Here is a 26,202-nt window from a genome sequence, read left to right on the forward strand (position 1 = left end):
TAAAAATTCTCTCTCCCTCTCCCTCTGCCACTCCCCACCACCTCATGGGTATGTGCATAGACACACACGCACACGCACAAATTATGGCCTGTAAAATGAAGCAGATTTTTGCTGTTATTATTGTTCCAATGGTTTCCTTTTTTACTAATATATTGATATGTTGCCATTAGCCTCTTCTATTTTTGTCTCTTAGTTCTCTATGATGAGCAATTCTGAAATTAGATGGTATCTTCTTCTTTTTTTTAAAAGATTTTATTATTTATTTGTCAGAGAGAGTGAGCACAGGCAGACAGAGTGATGGCAGAGGCAGAGGGAGAAGAAGGCTCCCCGCTGAGCAAGGAGCCCAGTGTGGGACTTGATCCCAGGATGCGGGGATCATGACCTGAGCCCAAAGCAGCCGCTTAACCAACTGATCCACCCAGGCGTCCCTGGTATCTTCTTCTCCATCTCTTTTTTTCAACCCCCAAATCTAAACCCTAGTTATGCCTATAAAGAAATTAATGAACTTAATCTACTTTTTATATTTTCTCCCCATTCTTGCCCCATTTTTGGTTAGTTGTACATACCTGATAGTCGAAGCATATAGTCATTACGAGCTACACTATCCCTCCTTACAACAAACATTTAGTCTTAGCTGTGCAGGTACCTGTATATTCACAACTAGACTTATGTTAATATTCTCCAGTCATCTGATTGTCTAAAGCTTATTCTCTAGGAGGTGCCTTCTACAATTCCTTCATGTTCATAACGCTTTGTCCACAGCCTTTGTACTTGCAAGTCTGATTAGCCGAATATAAACCCCTTACTTACAGTTTTTTTCCTTGAGTTTTAAGCATACTATTCCTTTGGTTTCTGGCAAAAGTGGTAATAAAAGGGATTCTTTCACTTGCAAGTAATTTCATTTTTCTGCCTGGATTCCTGAAAGACTCCTTTTCCTTTTTCTTTGAAATCCAGTAGTTTTCCCAGACCGCCATCTAATAGGTTAGTCTTTCCCAGGTACATCATGTAATTTTGCAATATGTAACTTAAGTGATTATTTCTTTAATTCAGGAAATTTTCCTTAGTGTTTTTAAGATTCATTTATTCCAATGCTTGATTATCTTCTTTAGGAATTCTCTTTATACTTATGTTGGCTCTTCTTTGTTGTTTCCTATTACCTACCCATTTTTCTAGAATTATTTTTTTATATCCTGCCCAGATTTTAGAAAATTTTTTCTCCTTTTTACCTTCTGTTTTCCTTATGGCATTATGGGGTTTTTTTTTAATATCCCTGTGCTCCTCCAAATTAAATATTCGTTTATGTTAGGATTTTAAATTTTAACCCTAATTTTTTTCCTGAGTTCTGCCCTTTCTTTCTTAAAACTTCCTTTTTCTGAATTTTTAAAATTCTGATTTATGGCTTTTTTCATAGCTTTTAAGTGTTCATAATTCTTAATTTTTAAATATTATGCTATACTTTCCATCTGTTTTATAGGTACAGTTTTCTGACATATATTCACCATCTGAAATGGTGTTTTCTGCCTCTTAATTTCTTTTACTTACAGTGACTTTGTGTGGGATTCAATTGCAGTCTTTAGGTGTTGCTCATCTTTACATTAGGTGGGTTTTTCTTATTTTAGCAGGGAAAGATGGACCTAGATAGCTTTCCTGTCTTTCTTCTCTTATCTTTGTGAAGTGATCAAAATGTGATACCCTTTCTAAGAAATTTCATAGGTCCTCTCCCTCATATTATGGAGTCTTCCTCTTTCTATTCTAGTAAATTAATTAAACCCAAAGAGAACATTGTTAGAACCTCTGATCTATAGCTGGTCAGTCAGGTGACAACGTGGACTTTTTAAAAAATTTGTTTATTTATTTATTTAGGTAATCTCTAAGCCCAACCTGGAACTTGAACTCGCAACCCAAAAATCAAGAGTTGCATGCTCTTCTGACTGAGCCAGTCGGGTACCCCCAACCTAGATTCTTTGATTGGCACCTGAAAGCAAGTGACAGTCTTACAGAACTGAACCCTTAACCTGTGGGATCTGATGCTATCTCCAAGTAGAAAGTGTCAGAATTGAGTTGAATTATGAAACACCCAGCTAATGTCTGAGAATCTCTTGGTGGTGTGGGGAAAAACATATATTGTAACTGGGGGTGCAGAATTGTACCTCCCCATGACTAGCAAAATAATATTTTCAGGCTTTTAGGGAATCACAAGGGAAGATGACATCATCAGTTATCATCTAGGGCATCTATTGTGACCCATTATCCAGATCATCTAGAGAGGCAGCTCTACCTCTAGATCACTTAATAAGTATAGTAATCCTCAGTTTTGAATTTACAGTTAAATGGATAAGCATATCATTATTTTCTTGATTCATGATAAACTGAAAGCCAGAAGAGTGAATGAAACAAACTACATCAGCAATTACTGAGGCTAGACTATCCAAGTGTCTGAATTCAGGTTTATCATTTTATCCATTTTATCCATTTCAAATCTTGGACTGTGGAGTTCTCAGTATATATATTTTTTTTAATGTAGGTTTTTGTTTTCTGAAATATGATGAACTTTACATTGTCTCTGGGTGGTGAGATTATAGAGAGTTTTAATGGTCTTTTCTGTTCTTTTCTCTATTTTCTGAGTATTTCATAAAAAATGTTTTGGGGCACCTGGGTGGCTCAGTGGATAAAGCCTCTGCCTTTGGCTCAGGTCATGATCCCAGGGTCCTGGGATCGAGCCCCACATCGGGCTCTCTGCTCAGCAGGGAGGCTGCTTCCCCCCCACCCTCTCTCTGCCTGCCTCTCTGCCTACTTGTGATCTCTGTCTGTCAAATAAATCAGTAAAATCTTTAAAAAACAAACAACAACAACAACAACAAAAAAAACGTTTTACTCTCCTAAGGCAAGGACAACCACCAAGAGGCTGAGCAGTTTGGGGGAAGAACACCGGGTGAGGCTCCAGAAGTTGTGTGTTTTTAATCTCTTTAACAACCTGTGTACCTGCAGCAAATCCTATTCCCTCCTTGAGCTTTATGTGCCCCGCAGATAAAAGAAGACCACATTTTTTCTCTCTAATGGAGTGCAAAAGTTCAGTGCTCTTTTTTTTTTTTAAACCATGTGTAAGATTGTAATTTTTACATATAATTAAAAAATATCCTATACTTGTGTACAACTTCATTTATTTTTTTATTTTAAGTAAGCTCTGTGCCCAGTATGGAGCTTAAACCCACAGCCCCAAGGCCAAGAGTCACATACTCTACCAACTGAGCCACCCACGTGCCCCAAATCTTTTTCTTTTTTATAGACAAGTAGGAGAAATGTCTTGCCAACAAGATCATTTGTAACTCTTTGTCTCATAAAAGCAAATAAATGAAAACTTTAATTTATTGTTTCTGGATAAACTCCTTTTTTGTTTGTCTTGTTGTTTCTTTTGAGATGCTTCCCATAGGGCTCTTCACTGTCTGGAAGTGGTTTTGTTCTGTTTCATCTTGCTTTGTTCCCATTTTGCCGCATGTGCTGAGCCTGTATTCCAGCCACCTTGTTTCTCTCGCACATTCCTTTTGTTTCTTCCTGAGTGCCATGGCAATAGGCTTGCTTCGGTATTGGGTTTAGTTCTTTGGTGGCTGTTATTTTGTTTCGTTTTGATTTTACTGCTGTGATGCTCCCTTCTGTGGGGGTATTTTTAGTATTTGATACAGAATGTAGGGATTTTCACTCATATGGAATATAAGGAACAATGCAAAGGATCACAGGAGAAGGGAGAGAAAACTGAATGGAAGAAATTAGAGAGGGAGACAGACCATGAGAGACTCTTAACTGTAGAGAACAAACTGAAATTTGCTAGAGGGAAGGTGGTGGGGGAGGGGGATTGGGTAATGGGCGATGGGCAGTAAGGAGGGCATGTGATGTGATGAGCACTGATGAATCACTGAACTCGACATCTGAAACTAATGATGTACTATATGTTGGCTAATTGAACTTAAATTTTTAAAAAAGCAAAAAAAATTTATACACACACACACACACACACATATACATATATACACATGGATTTTTCAGTCTTCCTTCCTTTCGCTCTCTAGTTTCAGCACATTACCTGAAGTATCTCCTATGTCATTTCTCACTGCTGGCTTGACTCTAAAAGGCCAGGGACTTGATACTTGCAATACTGTGAAACTTCTGTGCTGCAAGAAGATGCCAGTATTTCTTTCTTCCTTTCAAATGGGTTGATATTATTACACGTTGCCATGGAGCCCCCAGAGTTTGTTAGCCAGCTCTTCCTACATTGTTTAACTCTGGAGTTAACTGAAGTTTCATGTCAACACACCAAGATGGTGTGTTGATGATTTAAAGATACATCTAATGAGCTATTCGCATTGGGGCCTCACCATTCTTTCTGCTTATTTACAAAGAAAAATACCAAAGATACCATGGTGTCTCCAGGCAATAAAATCATAGTCTTTTTCATTTTGCTAAAAAAAATACATTTTTGAATATTGTTTATTTTATTTTTTTGGATATTGTGAAAAAATGGAAAGTTTGAAGCTTTTTTTCAGTACATTAGTTGCTATGCAAACCAAAACCAAACAAAACCTAAGGGCCTGTATTCTGCTTAAAAGCTAAGGTCAGCACTGAGAATAACTATTGGACTTAACACTTAAGTCCTCAGTCTAAGATCCTTTGGTTTTCATATATGATAAGTTTCTAAAAATGTGTAAAAATTGTTTATACAGGAGAAGCAATTGATTTACCGGTCAAAAGATAGTGCTCCATTCCTGGAGAAAAAAAAACAAAGTTGAGTGGCGTATAGCAAATGTAGGTTATATATTAAGTGTTATTAATAATAAAATTAATTGAAATAATTTGCTCTAGTAATTAATTACTTCCAAATTCTCACTTGTCTCATCCCCTCAGTTTATTTGAAGTGAGAATAGGCAAATAAATTGATTTTGCTCTTAGGAAGAAGGACACGCATATGCTGATTTTGTACAAAATTAGACAGGCAATTTTTCAATGGGTTGGATAAGAAGAGTGAATCTGGTTTGAAAGTATCTTATATTGAAAAATGCACCCAAAAAAAGTTGAATATAAACCTTCTTTCTGATAGCACAGCTATAGGAATCCATTTTCCTGTCATGGATCTCAAGAACTGGTAAATTTTCCCTCTGTTCCACTAAAAAGTTTTCAAGAGCTAGTTCTCAGCCCATAATTTTAAGGAAGTTAATTTGGGACCCAGCCTTCTTCAGTTGAGCCCAAGGCTGGCCAGCAGTGTCTATGTGTAATTGTGAAAGTACTAGTTTATTTAAAGGTATAAATCACCAGTTTAGGTTAAACTCCTAAGTGTTTAAATAAAATACCTTATTTCTGAAAATAGTGGCAAAATTAAGTTTATCTATTATCACCAAGTAGCATGTAACCCCGAGTAAAAGCATCCTCTAACTACCTGTAGTCTTACAGTTGATTGGACCATTAAGAGTGTAAAGGTTTGCCCTTCCCTCTGCCTATCCTGGGACACAAAAGTTTTTCAGCTTTGTCTGCTTCCTCACTCTTCCTTTATATATATATTTTTAAATAGACTGTTTTTCAGAGAAGTTTTAGGTTTACAAAAAATTAAACATTAATTTATTTTTTATTTATAATTAATTATTAACATCTTACATTAGTGTGCTACACTGATGGACCAATATTGATACAGCATTGGTGTTGCATTGACCTTTATTATTTGCTAAAGTTCACATTTTACTTTACACCATCACTCTTGGTGTTATATGCTTCCATAGGTTTTGAGAAATGCGTAATGTATCTGCCATTACAGTGGATTGTATAGAATAATTTATTTCATCCCTGTAAAAAATCTCCTATGCTTCACCTATTCACCTCTCCCTCCTACCCTCAAATCCTGAAAATGGCTTATTTTTTTTACTGTATCTCTAGTTTTGCCTTTTCCAGAATGTCATATACTTGGAATCATATAGTATGTAGCCTTTTCAGACTTCCTTCTTTCACTTATCAATATGCATTTAAAGTTCCTTCATGATTATTTTTCATAGCTCAATACCTTATTTCTTTTCAGTGTTGCATAGCATGTTCTTGTTTGGATATGCCACAGTTCATTTATCCGTTTACATATTGAAGGCTATCTTGGTTGCTTCCAATTTTTGACAATTACGAAGAAAGCTGCTATAAACATTTGTGTGCAGATTTTTATACAGACATAAGTTTTCAACTCCTTTGGGTAAATACCAAGGAGCTTAATTCCTGGATCCTATAGTAAGGGCATGTTTAGCTTTGTTAGAAACTGTCAAACTGCCTTCAAAAGCAACTGCGCCATTTTGTACTCCCACCAGCAATGAGAGTCCTTGTTGATCTACCTCCTCATTTGCATCCAGTATTGTCAGTGCATTTTAGCCACTCTATTAGGGGTAGAGTGGTCTTTCATTGTTTTAATTAGCAGTTTCCTAAGAGCATATTAACATCTTTTCATATGCTTATTTACCACCTGTGTATCTTCTTTGGTGTGGCATCTGTTCTGATCTTTTGCTCATTTTTTAATCGGACTGTTTGTTTCCTTGTTATCAGTTTTAAGGATTCTTTGTACATTCTGGATACCAGTCTTTTATCAGATATGAGTTTTGCAAATATTTTCTCCTAGTCTATGCCCTAGCTTCTTATTCATGTAATAGTGTTTCTTTAACAGAGCAGACATTGTTAATTGAAGAAAGTACACTTAATAATTGTTTTTCCTGAATCACACATTGGTGTTGTATTTAAAGGGGCTCCTGGGTGGCTTAGTTGGTTAAGCATCTAACTCAGGTCATGATCTTGGGTCATGAGATCATCAGGGTCATGAGATGGAGCCATATGTTGGACTCCACACTGGGCATGGAGCCTGCTTGAGATTCTATCTCTCCCTCTTCCTCTGACTCTTCCCCCTCCTACTCCCTTCCCCAATATGCAGCTCCCTCTCTCAAATTCATCAATTAATTAAAATAAAGTCAAAGTTCACCTAGATTTTTTCCTGTGTTATTTTGGCTATTTTCTGAAATTTTATAGCTTTGAATTTTACATTTAGGTTTATGATCCTGGTAGATAAACTTTGTGAAATGTATAAAGTCTGTGTGTGTGTGTGTGTGTGTGTGTGTGTGTGTGTGTGTCACTGCATATAATGTCCAATTGTTCCAGCATGAATTGTTGAAAAAAGATCACACTGTGTTTTTAATATTACAGTGTTATGTATATGTGTGCAAGTTTATAGACCTCCTTGGACCACAGAATCTGAAAGCAGCTCTGTATGTGGAGCTCATTGTTCTTATCACTATTTCCATAACCTCTACCATTCTCTTGTGGCTAGTTTTTTCTGTATATCTGGTATCTCTCTGCTCATCCCATGCTTTTTATCTTTCAGACCTTTTATGAACACTGTTGGCCTATCATGTTTCTTCCTCTCTGGTTGATGTTCTCATGTTGTTGGGGGCTTTGCTACTGGCGAAGAAATTCCTTGTTCTTCATTTCAGACAACATTTTTTTTTCCCATACTTCCTGATTCAAAGCCATGATGGGTAATCTCAGTTGCTAGAGAGTTGGTCTCCAGATTTTTAAAGTTATGCTATAGAATTTTAATAATACCAACAGTGGAGGATGAAAAACATATGCTATTTGGGAAGTCAGGCTATATTTGTTTTGACTTTGTGTTCCATTATTTCCTTTATTCATGGCAACAAGATTTTCTTGTCAAGTCTCTTTAGCTATAGAAGTGCTATTGGGCTTGCATTTTCTATTCTTTTTTCTATCCCTAAAAGAAACATAAAATATTCCTGGAAACCATTGGGATAGAAAGGGATATTTGTATTTTTTTTTAATTTTTTATTTATTTGTATGTCAGAGAGAGAGAGAGAGAAAGCACAAAGCAGGGGGAGCAGCAGGCAGAAGGAGAAGAAGGCTCCCTGCTGAGCAAGGAGCCCAATGCAGGACTTGATTCCAGGACCCTGGGATTATGACCTGAGCTGAAGCCAGACATTTAACTGACTCACCTAGCCATCCCAGCGGTATTTGTATTTTAAACTTAAGAGCTAAAACAACCTTTTAAACCACCCAGTCTTTTCACTTAATAGGAGAGAAAACTAAAAGCCAGTGAAATAAATTATTTGTCCCAAATCATGTAACTAGCTTGAAGCAAAGCTAGGAACATAACTCTGGTTTTTTTAAGATATTTCCTCAGGATATTTCTACTAAACCACTCTTCCTCCCACAAGAGCACATCTGTATACTTACCAACAACAATAAAAAAATAGTCTGAAGTATGACAGTCACACTTTCAGGTCATTTGATCACACTTTATGTGATCCCTTACATGTTGTTCCCTTATAGTTACTGAAAATCTACACAGGTTTTCATCTTTGTCTTTCCCCCCAGGAATTGTCCAGGCATCCATTCGTCTGTGTGAGTCAGGCCAGCAGGGTTGACACTAAATAAAACTGAGAAGTTTGCAGATTTGCTTCAGTATTTCCAGAGCCGCAGTCACCCACCAACCATGATCTTACTCGGACCCCCTGTGGACCCAGAAGGCCAATCTTCATCTCTTTTATGCTCCATTTTCATCAATGCTTGGGTTCCTTTGTGACAGACACGAGGCAGCTTGGAGACCCAAGCGGTTAGCCTGTACGTCACTAGAAGACAGGATTTATCCTGAGAACTGGTATTTCTGGATCTCCATTAAACAACCATGAAGATAAGCCATAGCAAACAGGATTAACCAACTGTTTCTGTTCCTCTAGATTTAACTGCGATTTGTAGACAAACTGACTCAGTTATTTTAATTATCTAAACTGGAAGCATATATTAAAATATGACATGAAAATACTTAATTTTTTTGGTTCTTTCCAATATCTGCAAAAAAGAAATCCTGTATTTGTCCCTGCTCTCTCACCATACCATCTTCACCAGAGTAGAGTAATTATAACTTTCTAGGACAAAGACGATGTTTATCTGGTACTAAAAGTACAAGAAGTGGGGGATAAGGAGAGAGGCAAACAGAATGAAGTCGGTGTATGCAGAGATGGTTTGGGAAGCTATGGCCAGTAAGGCTCCAAAGTAGCAATGGGCTATGAGCAAGGTAGAAAAAGAAAGAGGGTGTGGGATCAGGCAAAGTTCTTAGCTGCAAGTGACATAGATCAACTAGCTAACTTAAGCAAAAAAAGACCCCAATACCTAGAAGATGAGGAACCAACATGGCAGTTGGTTGTCTCCCAGGAACCAAGCCTGGACATGCCTAAAGCGGGGAAGGTCATGGGATTGAGGAACCAATGCAAAAACTGTGAGAGAACTGGTGAGACAGAAGATGGTTAAGCTCTTGAAGTGAGAGGCAAATGGCAGCCCATAATTTTAAGAGGCCACTGGTGAGGAATAGGTTGGAGGAGAGCTTTTTTTTTTTTTTTTTTTAAGATTTTTATTTATTTATTTAACAGACAAGTAGGCAGAAAGTCAGGCAGAGAGAAAAGGGGAAGGGGGAGAGGCTTTAACCCACTGAGCCACCCAGGCAGCCCTGGAGGAGAGCTTTTTTGTTGTGCTTCTTTGCCTCTTTTGGTTTGGCCTAGGTGGATTGCCACCTGCTCTGCCTTATCGCCCTTATGAGGGAGAAAACCTGCAGCACCAGGCCAAGGCTGGCTGGGCAACGTGGTCTCACATCTGCGAGGGCCTGCTGGAGCGCATAGGATAACCACTGTGACCGTTGACCTACTGACTCTGAGCATTCCCTCCTTCCCCATCACCCCCTTCACAAGGCATATGTCAGCAGATTATAATGGCAGCAAAAACAGGGTGCAGGTGGGAGAAGGGGGGTAGAAGTAAAATGAGATGGGGGCAGACTGGACCCCTGTGTGAGGGTGAAAAAGGGCGTGGTCAACTCAGAGATTGTTCACACTGTGGTGTGGGGGGCTTTCCTTCCAGCCCCTCTTTCTACCCTGGACCCTTCTCCCATTTAGCACCGACCCGCTGGGGTTCTCAGTACTACCCCAGGTAGCTGATACTTTCAGAAGTTTGAATTCACAGAACAAAGCTACACCAGAGAAATCAACCTGGACAGCCTTTACCAGATGTTGTCCAACTATAAACAGGAAGAATAAAATTTGAAAATAAACGAAGTGACTATCGTGAAAGAGATAAGGCTTCGTTAAAATGAAGTAGGTCACAGTTATACAGATCAGCCAACTGGAAATCTGAGTTGAAAATAAAACTGTTTACCTGAAGACCTCAGCAATGGGTTGAACATTAGAATGAACAGCACATTAGAGAACTGGAGGACATACCTAAAGAGATGTAGGGGTATCAACAGAAAAATTAAGAAATTGGGACAGATGACCTGGTTATGATATCAACATAATAGGGAGCCCACAAGAAGAAAATGAATGGGAAGAAAGAAATATTTGTAGAAGAGTTAAGAATAGCCACTTCCCCAACATCCTGGGGGTGTTTTCTCAGGACTTGTTGAAAGTTACAAGCTTAGGAAGACTATTTCCATTCATATAATAATGGTAAATATTTGTAGTGTATATACTAAGGGCCAGATACATACTGGATTCCAAATACAAGTCTCAGAGAGAGAGATGAAACAAATGCATGGAACAATGACAAACTATTACAAACCATGAAAAGAGTATATAATTAAGTATAAAACTGAGTAGTGCGGTCCATAAGACTCATGAGTGTTAAACGGTGGGGTCAGGTTCAGTTAGGGTCTTCGGGATAGACGTGACTTGCCACCTGTTCTTGTGAAGAAAATATGTAGGACAGCATTTCCGAAGGGCGTACTATGGAACAATTACTTTGTAGGACAGTCTTGGGGTTGCACATAAAATGCTTTCCAAATGTCGTGGAGCTTGGCCATGTTCTGACTGCCTAACATATGAGTTCCATTCCTATATCTTTGGGGAATTCTTCATTTTAGGAGTCTTCACTGGAGCTAGAGCTCCTTCCTGTACTGAAGTAGAACAGCAGCACCTGCTTACATACACACAGGGACAAACACTAACCCCAATTTCAGGCATGGCACGTGGCCTCAGTGCTACCAATCATGTCTGCCTTTCCCAGACTTTGATTTGGGAGCCAGCGATGTAGAGAAGCAGCTGTTGACGGAAACAGAGGCCACACTGGTTTCCAGCAATGGCCATGGCTATGGGGCAACAACACTTAAAACCCTCCAGAAGCTTTCTGTTGCCCTTGGAGTAAAGCCCAACCCCTCTCATGTGACTTTAAGACTCCCCAGGACTTATTATCATGGTCCTTCACACACCTTCGACTTCAGCCAAACTGATTTTCTCTTAATTCTTCAAACTTCCTTCTTGCCTTTTCTCTCATTTCTCCCCCTTCTCTCCCTCTATGCCTCCTCCCCTATGTCTACTACACTATTCCTTTGGTGAGGACATTTCTCTTGTTCTGCCCTGCATTTTTCTGGTTAACTTGTACTCATCCTTGAAGAAAATCCTCACCCTGAAAATCTATGTCATGCACTACCACAGGAACTTAGATATTAATGTCATTCTTTGTTTAATGGGCATTCCATTCCACTGAGACCTGTGCTCTCAGTGAAGGCAGACCAGATCCACATGGCTTGGTAATGTCCCTCCTGTGCCAGAACAATGCCTGGCATGGGACAGAAAGTCAAATATTTAATGAATGAACAAAGTTCATCGCAAAGTAGCTGGAATGTAACCTGTGTTTGATTCTATGCTCCGGGCCTGCCAATTATTATACCTCTTTTTAATGTTTTCCTATGTTTTTATGGGAATTGAAATATTTAATACAAAACTTCAATCAAAAACCTAAAGAGGAAAGTTTATATGGATGCATTTGTGTGTATAATGAAATGGGCGAGTTGAGGTATGTAAAGCATGCTCCTTAGGAAAGAGTTTGGAAAGCAAAATGCTGAGTATCTAAAAGGATAGGGAATAAATAGCTCCCAAGGGGTAAACTGCTCTTTTCAATGAGATGAATGAGCTGTTCCAGGAAAGCTGTAAGTCAGACTTTGAAAGGAAATGAATATCCTATGTGAGATGGACCATATAACCTTCTCCTTTGCCAGTGGTGTTTGGGCTTCTAAGTGTGTCCCCACACATCAACAACTGGCTGATTGCTGAATGTGTGGGAGTGGAAAAGCACTGCCTAACCCCAAGTGCAGGTGGGAGAGCTCTGTCTTCCACTCTGCCTGGTGCTCTGTGGGTCACGGGGTACTGTTGCCCATACTCGACGGAGGTGGATAGTCTGGGTGTTACTGTTTCCATTCTACAGTTGAGGAAACTGAGGTCCAGAGAATTTAAGTGATTTGTTCAAGGTCACCCAGATAGTGTAACGTTGGTGCCAGACATAAAATCTAGGTCTACATATTTTTCTTCGTTATGGTGTATATTTACAGAAGGTGGTTTTTTAAGGCCAAATCAGGCAGAGGGAATTTTAAACAGTCACATCAATAACTGTAGGAATTGTTTTAATGTTTATCTCTTTAAAAAGAAAGGTATAACCTTTGATTGAACTAACTCCACTCCTTATGATAATTATAAAAATTGGGGGCTGAATGCTCCATTTACTTATTTATTTTTAAAGATTTTATTTATTTATTTATTTGACACAGAGAGAGAGAGATCACAAGTGGGGGGGTGGAAGCAGGCTCCCTGCTGAGCAGAGAGCCCGACATGGGGCTTGACATGGGGCTCGATCCCAGGACCCTGAGACCATGACCCGAGCCAAAGGCAGAGGCTTTAACCCACTGAGCCACCCAGACGCCCCTATTAAATGCCCCATTTAATAGGACTTTCTAGCCTCTAATAAGAATGGGATTCAGAACTGCAAGGCCCCTTTGCCCACGAACAGCCATTTTTCCTACTAGTCACAGAACAGCCCCTCCCAGCAGGCCTGCTTCATTCAGCATGAAGGGTCTTGGCAGGTAGGTACAAGTTGTAGGTAAGCTCATGGTCTGGGAGAGGCTCAGAGTCTTGGAGAATGACTTTATTGCTTTAAAATCCTACAAATCTAATATTGTTTGGGTTGATTTATGTTCTCCCAAAACATATGTTGAAGTCCTAATCTCTGGAATCTATGGATGTGGGCTTATTTGGACATAGAGTTTTTGCAGCTGTAACCAAGCTAAGAGGAGGTCGTTGAGGATGGTCCTAACCTGGTGTGACCCAAGTCCTTACAAGAAGAGGGAAGTTTGCATACAGACACGCACAGAAGGGAGGTCAGCATGTGAAACAGAGACACGCAGAGAGAACAACGTGTGACAATAGGCAAAGATGAGAGCAAAGCAGTGGTAAGCCAAGGAGCACTGAGCATTGATGGTTATCACCAAAAACTGAGATGAGGCAAGAAAGGACTCTATCCAGAATTTCAGAAGGAGTGTGGCCTCGGTGACATCTTGATTTCAGACTTCTGGTCTGCAGGACTGTGAGGGAGTACATTTCTGTAGTTTTAAGCCACCCAGTCTGTGGTACTCTATTAGGGCAGCCCTAGGAAACAAATACACCTAATGCAGAATCTAGGCTAGCACGTCCCCACCTGGGTCCCTGACCATATTTCTTTTCCAGGGTAGAACAGTAGGGACATGGGTCGTGTTAATCAGACCAAAGACAATGTAAGGTTCTGCAGCTAGCTGAGGGCTGGTGCGGGGGCGTGCGGGGGGTGGGGGGCGGGGAACGGTAATTGATGTAGTTAGCATAAGCGGATCAAGCACCAAAATAAGGATAGACTATAGCGAAATAAACCAGGAGAGCAATAAGAGTGTTTTGGAAACTGAGCATTTGCCACACCCCTGAACATAAAATGAGGGCTGTCGTGCAGAAATGGGCAAAACACAAAGGCCAGTGCATCATGGCTTCTTTTTTATTATTATAATGTAATATTTTAGATATATAAACAAGTATAGAAAATAACATAACAAACACCTATGTACCGACAACTCAGCTTAAGAAACAAAAGGCAATTAGAATTCCCTATTTGTCCCCACCCTAAGCCATGCATGGCCACAATAACTTGAATGTTAATGCAATTCCTTATTTAACTGGCATATCATGTACAAACCTGTGATCTCAGTGGGGCCATACTATGTCCACATAGCTTAATAATATATCTCCTGTGCTAGAAAAATACCCGGCACAGGACAGGGAGTCAAATATTTTTTGAAAGAAAAAAAGTTCATCCTAAAGTAGCTAGAATCTAGACTGTCCTGGGATGTCCTCCATCCTCCAAAGTAACCATTTGGGGGAGACAGTTTTTCATGGGTCTCTTGATTTCTGCATATCTTATGGGAAGACACTGACTGAATTTTTTCCTAACACTATCATTTCAAGGATATTTGCATAGCAAACAGCTGGTAGGGACAGTGTCCCTCTCTGGAACAAAGGTAAGGCAGATTTACTGCCCATTATAAAAGATATGTGCTCCCAAGCTCTTGGTTCCTCTTTTGTCTTGCAATCCACTGATGTATGAAAGCAGCCATCTGGGCCCATTCACATCATCTTCTTGGTACTGGGCAGCAAGAGGGAGTGATGCAAACATGCTGATGGCCATGCTGCTTGCTGTGACAAGAAATAAAGAAATAAAGGTCCTTTGTCCCTAACCCAGAAGTGTGTCTTCCATAGGAACAGTGAAACTGTGGCAACTGGGGTAAAGTCTCAGATCCTTCAAAGCTTTGGAAAACAATTATCTTCATTTTGGTGTTTATCACTTCTGTGTATGTATATTTTACTAGGGATGGGTAACAAATAGATGGATAGTTTTGTTTTGCTTGTTCACAAAGTTTATGTAAACTAGATCATGCAGTATGTATCCTTCAGCTACCTGCTATTTTCCTCAGTTTATCTTCAGAGCAATCTGTATCGATCCATATTGTAGCTTATTCTTTTCATTCTTGTCCATCATCCCCAGTACATACATAAGAGAGTTCCTCTTGTGTATAAACTTAGTGGAAACACTGGGATGTAATGTGAACTCATCTTGAGCTTTAGTAGAGATGGCCAATTTGCCCTCCGAAGTGGTTGTACTAAATAACATTTTCATAAGTGATATTCGAGAGTTCCTGATTCTCCTCATCCTTGCAAATGTGTGATTATCACACTTTTGAGGCTTTACTTTTCTGAAGAGTGTAAAGAACTGAGCATCTTTTTCCGTGTTCTTTGGTCATTTATCATCTCTGCAGTTACCTATTTTTCTCTTGGGTTGTGTTTTTCTATGAGATTTAAAGACTCTTTTAATATTCAAGATATTGATATTTTGTCTGTTGTTTTTTTTGTACAAGTAACATATCCTATTCTATGGCTTGTCTCTCTCCTTCATTCATGGTATTTATATAGTTTCTTGATTTCACAGTGAAGTATTAGGAGAAGCCTATATCCATAGCAATGTCTAGTAGAGTCAGGGATTCAAAATAATGGTGATAGCATGATCTGACCAAGCACTGTGTGCAGACTGGGATACAAGAAGCTTGGTTTCCAGGCATAATTCTTCCATAGCTGAGTGTCTGTGGGGAAGTCATGTCACCTCTGTGTCTTAGGCTCCTCGTCTGGAAATAGAACCTTTGAACTAGATGGTCTTCTTGAGCACCTTCCCAAATACAAGTTTTCTGTAATGAGTCAAGGTCATGTGCACCAGGAAGGCAATGACAGGACCTATGTGGACAAGTCCATCTTAACTATAGTTTGGGAAATGACTGACCAGCTACTGTGCTGTTTTTCTAACTCCCCCACATGGGTAGCCACTTTGTCCTCTGTGTACCCACAGCACTTGCTCACGTTGCTACCACAACATCATCACATTATGCTGTTGGTAATAACATCATTTGTCTCTCCGACTAGATCGTGAGATCTTCAAGGGCAGGGCTGCCTTTAGTGTACCCGTAGCATCCCTCATAGTTCTTAATTCACTTAATGTTTGATGTGTGATGGAGGGAGCATGGAAGGACAGCAGGAAAGGGTGGAAAGAGGGAGGGAAGGAAGGAAGAAAGGACCAAATAACCTGAACACCTAATGAACGTAACACAGTTACTAAAACTGTGCACATTAGGAAAAGCAAATACTATTTTTGCTATTCTACTAGGAGACTCAGTTTTTCAAGATCACACGGGAAAACAGTGCTATGCTTAATAATGGAAGCCAGTAATCTCTGATTTAGAATCTGATGTTCCAACTAATAGAGCCTACAGTCTCATTAATTAAGCAAAACCAATCCAGATTTTAAATTAAACTCATTCTCATCCTCTTTATACAACAGAATTATATTACTGAGAATTTTAAATTTTTCCCTGCTGACACATTCCAAAAGATTAAAAAGGGAGTCTCGAAGCTCTAAGACATTTCATAATTGTGGTCTATATAATATCAGAAATGGAAGTACTTAAATAATTCTCCTCTCTTAGCTATAACTCAACTCCTTGCTTGTAATGAACATAGTAAGAAAGTAGATTTGTGTACAGCAGTTCCCCCTTATCCATGATTTCACTTTGCACAATTTTAGTTACCCATAGACAACCGCAGTCCAGAAGCAGATGATCCTCCTTCTGACATATGTCAAAAGGTCAATAGTAGCCTAATACCACGTTGCAATGCCTACGTCTCTCATTTTGCTTCATTTCATCATGTAGGCATTTTAACCTCTCACATCATCACAAGAAGAAGGGTGAGTATAGTATGATATTTTGAGATAGAGAGAGAGAGAGAGAGCACATTGAATAACTTTTATTATAATATATTATTATATTTTATTACTAGGTATTGTTATTAATCTCTTACTGTGCCTAATGTATAAACTAAACTTCATCTATGTATGTATGTGTGGAAAAAAATATGGTGTCTATATAAGGTTTGGTACTATCTGCAGTTTCAGACAACTGCTGGCGGTCTTGGAACATACTCCCCCATGGATACGGGTGGGGGGACTATGAAATGCTCATGACAAAAGGAAGAAGCCACAGGAGGGAAAATCTTGGCTCTTAAGAATGGTCTCCAGAGTGGAGTCTTTTGGGTTTTCCATATAAAGAATCATGTCATCTGCGAAGAGAGAGAGTTTGACTTCTTCATTACCAGTTTGGATACCTTTTATTTCTCTTTGTTGTCTGATTGCTGTTGCTAGGACTTCTAATACTATGTTGAACAAGAGTGGTGAAAGTGGGCATCCTTGTCTTGTTCCTGATCTCAACGGGAAGGCTGCAAGCTTTTTCCCATTGAGGATGATATTTGCTGTGGGTCTTTCATAGATAGATTTGATGAGGTTCAGGAATGTTCCCTCTATCCCTATACTTTGAAGTGTTTTAATCAGAAACGGATGCTAGATTTTGTCAAATGCTTTTTCTGCATCAATTGAGAGGACCATGTGGTTCTTCTCTCTTCTCATATTAATTTGTTGTATCACATTGATTGATTTGCGAATGTTGAACCATACAGCAATTCAGCAACGTGGCAGGATACAAAGTCAACGTGCAGAAATCAGTGGCTTTCTTATACACTAACAATGAAAATACAGAAAAGGAAATTAGAGATCGATTCCATTTACTATAGCACCAAGAACCATAAGATACCTGGGAATAAACCTAACCAAAGAGGTAAAAGATCTGTACTTGAGGAACTACAGAACACTCATGAAAAAAATTGAAGAAGATACAAATAGATGGAAGACCATTCCATGCTCTTGGATCAGAAGAACAAACAGTGTTAAAATGTCTATACTGCCTAGAGCAATCTATACTCTTAATGCCATTCCGATCAAAATTCCACCGGCATTCTTCAAAGAGCTGGAGCAAATAATCCTAAAACTTGTATGGAATCAGAAGAGACCCTGAATCGCTAAGGAAATGTTGAAAAACAAAAATAAAGCTGGCGGCATCACGTTACCTGATTTCAAGCTTTATTACAAAGCTGTGATCACCAAGACAGCATGGTACTGGCATAAAAACAGACACATAGACCAGTGGAACAGAGTAGAGAGCCCAGATATGGACCCTCAACTCTATGGTCAATTAATTTTCGACAAAACAGGAAAAAATATACAGTGGAAAAAAGACAGTCTCTTCAATAAATGGTGCTGGGAAAACTGGACAGCTATATGTAGAAGAATGAAACTCGACCATTCTCTTACACCGTACACAAAGATAAACTCAAAATGGATAAAAGACCTCAACGTGAGACAGGAATCCATCAGAATCCTAGAGGAGAACATAGGCAGTAATCTCTTTGATATTAGTCACAGCAATTTCCTTCAAGATATGTCTCCAAAAGCAAAGGAAACAAAAGCGAAAATAAACTTTTGGGACTTCATCAAAATCAAAAGCTTCTGCACAGCAAAGGAAATAGTCAAAAAAACAAAGAGGCAACCCACGGAATGGGAGAAGATATTTGCAAATGACAGTACAGACAAAAGGTTGATATCCAGGATCTATAATGAACTCCTCAAACTCAACACACACGAAACAGGCAAACATATCAAAAAATGGCAGAAGATATGAACAGACACTTCTCCAATCAAGACATACAAATGGCTATCAGACACATGAAAAAATGTTCATCATCATTAGCCCTCAGGGAGATTCAAATTAAAACCACATTGAGATATCACCTTACACCAGTTAGAATGGCCAAAATTAACAAAACAGGAAACAACATGTGTTGGAGAGAATGTGGAGAAAGGGGAACCCTCTTACACTGTTGGTGAGAATGCAAGTTGGTGCAGCCTCTTTGGAGAACAGTGTGGAGATTCCTCAAGAAATTAAAAATAGAGCTTCCCTATGACCCTGCAATTGCACTCCTGGGTATTTACCCCAAAGATACAGATGTCGTGAAAAGAAGGGCCATCTGTACCCCAATGTTTATAGCAGCAATGGCCACGGTCGCCAAACTATGGAAAGAACCAAGATGCCCTTCAACAGATGAATGGATAAGGAAGATGTGGTCCATATACACTATGGAGTATTATGCCTCCATCAGAAAGGATGAATACCCAACTTTTGTAGCAACATGGACAGGACTGGAAGAGATTATGCTGAGTGAAATAAGTCAAGCAGAGAGAGTCAATTATCATATGGTTTCACTTATTTGTGGAGCATAACAAATAGCATGGAGGACAAGGGGTGTTAGAGAGGAGAAGGGAGTTGGGGTAAATTGGAAGGGGAGGTGAGCCACGAGAGACTATGGACTCTGAAAAACAATCTGAGGGGTTTGAAGTGGCAGGGGGGGAGGGAGGTTGGGGTACCAGGTGGTGGGTATTATAGAGAGCACGGATTGCATGGAGCACTGGGTGTGGTGAAAAAATAATGAATACTGTCTTTCTGAAAATAAATAAATTGAAGAAAAAAAAAAAAAACGTCTCCAGAGGCACCTGGGTGGCTCTGCCTTCAGCTCAGGTCATGATCCCAGAGTCCTGGGATTGAGTCCTGCATCAGGCTCCCTGCTCTGCAGGAAGCTTGATTCTCCCTCCCCCACACCCCCGATTGTGTTCTCTCTCTTGCTGTCTCTCTCTCTCTCTCTCTCTCTGTCTCTTTCTGTCAAATAAATAAATAAAATCTTTTAAAAAAAGAAAAGAATGGTCTGTTACAAGGTATCATGATCATGCATGGTCAGTACTCTGTCCTTCATTTAGTTTTGCTTCTACAGGGCTTACTTCACTATAGCAAATGTAATCCAATTTTCTCAGTTGCACATTAGCCTCTGAAAAAGCAAAGCAAAATTTGAACAGGACTCTTTATCCTTTCCTGGGGGCAATGCATTATCTATTTGTGTCGAAAAGCTGCCCAGTGTCTTCTATCTCCTACTCTAATATATTTTTCTGCAATTTATTATGTCAGTATCTCTGAGTGTTTTTGTTATAATTAGTAAGACCATTACTATATAATACAAAAGTAAATGGATTATAAGAGCCAGACAAGGAATAAAATTAGGTGTGGCAATGAGCAGGGAGTGGGGTAATCTCATTTGATATATCTGTTGTGCTCCCTACAAATCTCCTTCTTCTAGCCCAGTGTCAGCCCCATTAGATACCAGCTTCCAGACGTACTCATGACATTTGGTGGTGTCATGGTTGTGTACTTCATAATAATGGGCAGTTGGCAAGTTGCTGACAAATGCGGGGTCATCCCCTAGCTGGATCTGTGGGATCACTACTTCCCAAAGTGTAGGCTCTAATCCATCTGCCTCAGAACCCCGTGGCATGCTTGGTAAGCATGCATATTTTTAGATTCTCTGCTTGATCTGCTGAATCGGAAATGCTAGGGGTGGGCTTGAGGGATGCAAATGCCAAAAAGCAAACAGTTGAGAATCACTGTCTTAAAGTATGGGGGAGAAAGTGGAGGGAAATCCCTTCTGGCACTGAGTACCTTAAGAAGAGAAGAGGAGGGGCACCTGGGTGGCTCAGTGGGTTAAGCCTCTGCCTTCAGTTCCAGTCATGATCCCAGGGTCCTGGGATTGAGCCCTGCATTGGGCTCTCTGCTCAGCGGGAAGCCTGCTTCCTCCTCTCTGTCTCTGTCTCTGTCTCTCTCTCTCTCTCTCTGCCTGCCTCTCTGCCTACTTGTGATCTCTCTCTCTGTCAAATAAATAAATAAAATCCTTTAAAAAAAAAAAAAGAAGAGAAGAGGAAGCTGCATTCCTAGGTAACGAAAAGAGGGCAGACAAGCTCAAGAGGAAGCTTGCCTAGTTTACAGCTTTCCTTAGGTTTTACCTCAGTTCTGACTACTACGGATGTCAGCCAGACTAAGAGCGTGCTCTAAAACCACGTGCTGCATAATGCCAATGAGTGTTTGGATTATGAACTGCAAAAGTGAGCTTGCTTCTGAGCTCATGCATTTTGTCAACATTAGGAACACCAGAGATGAAGTCTGCAGCCCCCTAAAAGAGCCAAGCAGGTAAACAGTTAAAATACTGTATGATTCACAACAAGGTATCACTTCACACCCACTAGGACAGTAATGATCAAGAAGATAGCAACAGGGGCGCCTGGGTGGCTCAGTGGGTTAAGCCTCTGCCTTCGGCTCAGGTCATGATCTCAGGGTCCTGGAATCAAGCCCCACATCGGGCTCTCTGCTCAGCAGGGAGCCTGCTTCTCCCACCCCCACCTCTCTCTGCCTCTCTGCCTACTTGTGATCTCTTTCTCTCTCTGTCAAATAAATAAATAAAATCTTAAAAAAAAAAAAGAAGAAGATATCAATAAGTGTTGACAAGGATGTGGGGAAATAGAAACCCCTATATATTACCAGTAATGTAAATTGCTAGGATGTAAAATGGTGAATCTTTTTAGAAAACATTTTGGCAGCTCCTCAAAAAGTTAAACGTAGAGTTGCCATGTCCTGTAATAATTCTATTCCTAGGTATACACTCAAAAGAATTGAAAACATATTCACACCAAAACTTGTATATAAATGTTCATAGCAGCATTGTTTGTAACAGCCCAAAAGTGGCAACAACCAAAATGTCCATAAACGGAAGGATACATAAAAAATGTGATACATGCATACAAAGGAATATTATTTAGCAATAAAAACAAATGCTACAAAATGGAAGAATTTTGAAAATATTATGCTAAGTGAAATAAGCCAAATACAAAAGGACATATGCCGTTTGTATGAAATGTCAAGAATAGATAAATTCAAAGAGGCGAAAATTAGATTATTGGTTACTGGGGATTAAGGGAAGGAGAGAATGAGGAATGACTGCTAACGGGTACAGGGTTTCTTTTTGGAGTGATGAACATATTCTGGAACTAGATAGTGGTTTTAGTTGTACAGCTCTATGAATGTGCTAAAAACTACTGAATTATACTCTTTAAGAGGGAGTTGTGCAGCATGTGAATTATATCTCTATTTTATTTTTTTAAAGATTTTATTTATTTACTTGTCAGAGAGAGAGAGCACATGCACAAGCAGAGGGAATGGGAGGCAGAAGCAGGCCCCTCACTAGACAAGGAGGAACCCAATGCTGGACTCAATCCCAGGACTCTGGGATCGTGACCTGAGCCAAAGACAGATGCTTAACCAACTAAGCCACCAAGGCATCCCTGTATCTCTGTTTTAAAGAGTGATAGAAGAACTGTCCACAAAAAAAATAATAAATTGGACTACATAAAAAAAAATGCTTGGCAGTAGTCTACTGGAAAAACTCACTTCCATTTTCTTCTGCTCACACGCAACACTTCTGATACCAGATGTGTGGGTTTTCAACACATCAAGTAATTCTGTGATACCACCTGGGTGCCCTGCAGTTCAGTTCAGTTCTACCTGGTTTTAGCATCAGATCTCGTAGGTTAAGGGCTCAGCCCCATAAGATTGCCCATCTCCCACTTAAGATGCCAATTGCAAGTCTAGGTATTAGGGTAAATCTGAAAACTCCCCCGAGTTTTCAGATGTAGTGAAAAGAAGGGCCATCTGTACCCCAATGTTTATAGCAGCAATGGCTACGGTGGCCAAACTGTGGAAAGAACCATATAGGACAATGCCTAAATGACTCTGACATCTGAAGGGGCATAGCTCTGGGAATAAGAAGACTTGATCAGGTCCTGTCAATGAGGAGATGAATGATGAGAACGGTGGGAACATCGTTGGGGGTGGAGGGGAAGGTCTGGATACAGACAGTATGAAGGACACAGAAGCAGTAGAATTCTATGACCTATTGACTGAGAAGGCTAAAGAAGTAGGAATCAAGGATGGCTCTCATCTAATGGTTCTCATTAGATGAAATGGCTTCCTGGTGAGGCCATTCAATAAGCAAGATAATACAGATGAAATTAAAGTTGAGAGTGAAGAGAGTGATAGATTCCATTTCTGACAGGTAGAGTTTGAGGTGCTCATGGAACATCCAGAACTTAGGGAAAAGGTCTGCACTAGAGGTAGGATGTTGGTAGTTATCGGGGCAGCTTAATTTCCATGGAAACATATAGAGCTTAGGCTCAAGAAAATGTTCCTTCATGAACAAGTGCTTCTTACCAAATTAATAAATTACTCTTGAATTGTTTCAACATTAAAAAAAAAAGCAAAGTTGTTCAATGAAGAATGATGTAAGAGAACCAGATAGTAGTTACATGATACCCATGTGGTTCTGTCTCCTCTGTTTCCGTTTTGAACATGTAGAGCTGCAAGATTTTCTTGTTTCATTTCTTCTCCCTAATAAAGAAGCTTTCAAGGGAACACTAAGGTTTTAATACAGCAGGAAGGGAAATCTCATGTGAAAGATCAAGTTCTACTTTTTCTTTCTGACCATGTCTTTTTCCTATTTTGTTATTTCCATGTATTCTATGGTATTACACAAAATAAAGGGAAACACCAGAACCATCTAGATCTAGGGCCATAGCTCAATTTTCTGTCCTTAAAATAGCCATGATAGTGTTAAATCCCTGGGGTTGATCTGTGTATTCAGAAGGAGCCATGAAGCTGCTGATGGAGAAAAGCATTTTGTGTCAGGGACTGATTTATGCCTTGGTGCAGGGCAAAGAGAGAAATACTCAGCCCCTATGGTATCTGTTGCTAGGGGAGCACCAGACCATCTGCTAGGCTTTAATAAAACATGGCAATAACATTTTGGTTTGAAGCACAGAATGATTTAAGGAGCTCGTAGGTCTTTTTTAATTTTTTTGAAGATATTTGTATCTGTAGCATTTATATTCAAATGAGAAGAGACATCAATATCTTTCTTTCTCTCTTCTGGGCTTATTCTCAAAACCTTGTATTGACTGTCCAATGAAACCTACCATTTGAAGCCTTCAGAATCTGGTTTCACTGAAGATCATGTCAGGTGGCAGCCACGATGTGTGTGTGTGCGTGTGTGTGTGTGTGTGTGTGTGTGTGATTTGCCTTACCTTTCTTTCTGCCCTGACTCACAGGTGAACGCTGTTCGGGTCTATGTGAATAGTTCCTCAGAGAACCTCAACTACCCAATTCTCGTCGTGGTTCGCCAGCAGAAAGGGGTGCTATCCTGGCAGGTTCCTCTGCTCTTCCAAGGACTGTAAGTAGATCTTCTCCTGGACAATTTTGCTACACCTGTTTTCTTTCAATGACCTAGACCTTACTTGGTGTTTTCCCTAGTAAAAGGGGAACTCAGTCTTCTGGAATGTTGACATCACATGCATCCTAAGTGCAAATAATAGTCATAAGACATAACCCGAGCTGTCCAGGTCTGCTCAGTTTCCATCTTCTGTTTTTGTCTTTTAAGTACACCAGGCATCAAGCCCAATGTGGGGCTTGAACTTGGCTAAGATCAAATGGAGATCAAGACCTGAGCTGAAATCTAGAGTCAGGTGCTCAATCAACCAAGCCACCCAAGCACTCTGACTCTTTGAATTCAGATGAGCAAGCACTCTACGCAGATGTGTAGCACCCAGAAGAAGCTTTAGCATTTTCATTCTACCCACAATATTCTGTAGCTCTTGGTTAGTGGATCATTCACTGAGAACAGGGCTGGGTTCCGAAATCAGGGTAAGTGAGTAACACCTCCATTCTTCAAAATGACCACAGAGTGTGCCTCCTTCATTCTATAGCAGTTAAGTGCAACTAAGTGCTAGAAACTAGGGATACAGTAGTGGGGGGATTGGAAAACAAAATCCCTGCCCCTGTGTAGTTTATGCTTTTGTAGGAGAAACTGTATAAGTTACTCTTGTACTGCTAAGAAAAAAAACAGAAGGCATTCAGACAGAGGTACCTAGCATGGTGTTAACTCATTTTAGTGGCTGAGTAATTTGACAATTGAAACAATAGTAACTCTCATAGCCTTGACTTGGGCTGTGGGGTTTGTTTGTTTGTTTGTTTGTTTTTATGTTCCATTTTGCAAAAGCTCAAAGAGTGGGAATATGAAATCAACTGGTTGTTCTATCAGCACAGTTTCCCTTCAGAATTTGGTATTTTTTCCTTCATTGAATGAGGAAGATGGTGTAAGATAATGTAGACACCGTCGAAGGGTGGTCATGGTCAGCATAAAGAGTCCTCGATTCCCTGTTATGACACCACACAAGCCTATGCCCCAGACTAAGTTACTATCAGTAGGTCCACTCTGAAATTTTATAACATAAGCAGTTGAAAACAAATTTGGAGAGAAATGAAATAAGATCGGCTTTTCTCCCTTGCTTGTTCACCAAGTCTCTCTCTCATTTGTGCTTGTTTTTCCTTCCATCGGCTGCTGCAGATACCAGAGGACCTACAACTACCAGGAAGTCAGCCGTACTTTGTGTCCCTCAGAAGCAACCAATGAAACAGGACCTCTGGAACAACTGGTATTTGTAGATGTTGCCTCCATGGCTCCACTGGGCGCCCAATACAAACTGCTGGTCACCAAGATCAAGCATTTCCAGCTACAGTAAGCAGGACGGTCTTGTGGCCCTTCTCTGTTCATTTCTCTGCTCTTCCCATGCTTGGGTGTGCTCAATCCAGCCTCCCTTCTGCCAAGTCTGCACTCAAGGAGGAAATCAGCTACTTGGCATGTTGTGTTAGCACCTTCTGACCCATCCTGCTCACAGCTGGGCAACGGGACTGTACCCTTTGTTATAGGGAAGCGGTAGGGACTAGTGCAGAGGGGATCAGTGCCTGACCTCAGAGGCATATCTGTTCTCAAGGGTCTGTGTGAGGATCCTGCCCACCTGTAGTCCAATCAAGGGGCCCTGGTGACTGGGTGCTCTTGTATTATGCGTCAGTGCCTCTCTCCTCAAGCAAGTTTCCTTTTTCTTCTGAGGAAGACCTTAACCTATTTATTCTTGTCCTTATTGCTAGTCCAGTTTTCTCCTTCCAGGTTAAGCATGTATACAGGTAGAAAATACTGTCACATGGCTTTGTCTTATGTGCCGTATCTGTTGACTATTTCCCCCCTCTCCTTGTACTACCATCCTATGAAAAAAAATCAGTTGGGATACACCATCTCAAATTGTTTGCATAAGACATACGTATAAGAAATTCAGTTGGGGGAATGGTCTCTGAGGGGTCTGTTCTTTTCCAGAGATTACCCTTGTTAAATATTGCATAAATCTGTGTGAAAATGTAAACAGAAAAGCTATTCCTTAGTAAGACCAGAAAGTTCAGGGACTTTCTGCCCCGTTCTCTTCTAAGATCAAGGCTTCTCAAGGGGTCAGACCACTTCATCCTCTCTCAGTGTTTTAAATAAATTTTAAAGAAAATTTAAAAGAAACTATCATGAAATTGGCTTATCAAAATTGGAATTTGTACTCATCATAATGAATCATTAAGAGAACAAAAAGGTAAGCCATAAACTAAAAGACAACCCA

At 40.0% G+C, this 26,202-nt stretch overlaps 1 protein-coding gene across 4 annotated transcripts in view; it reads left to right on the forward strand.

The window, feature by feature from the left end:
* SIDT1 (SID1 transmembrane family member 1) overlaps nucleotides 1–26,202 on the forward strand; it is a 97,718-nt gene that overhangs the window by 6,847 nt on the left and 64,669 nt on the right. For all 4 annotated transcript variants that reach the window (XM_044251401.1, XM_044251405.1, XM_044251402.1 and 1 more), the window contains exons 2-3: nucleotides 23,818–23,939; nucleotides 25,113–25,283. In XM_044251401.1, coding sequence (XP_044107336.1) covers nucleotides 23,818–23,939; nucleotides 25,113–25,283 — 293 coding nt within the window. The remainder of the gene's footprint in view (nucleotides 1–23,817; nucleotides 23,940–25,112; nucleotides 25,284–26,202) is intronic.

The sequence above is a fragment of the Neovison vison genome, chromosome 6, assembly GCF_020171115.1.
Source record: "Neovison vison isolate M4711 chromosome 6, ASM_NN_V1, whole genome shotgun sequence".
In the NCBI taxonomy this organism is placed as follows: Eukaryota; Metazoa; Chordata; class Mammalia; order Carnivora; family Mustelidae; genus Neogale; species Neogale vison.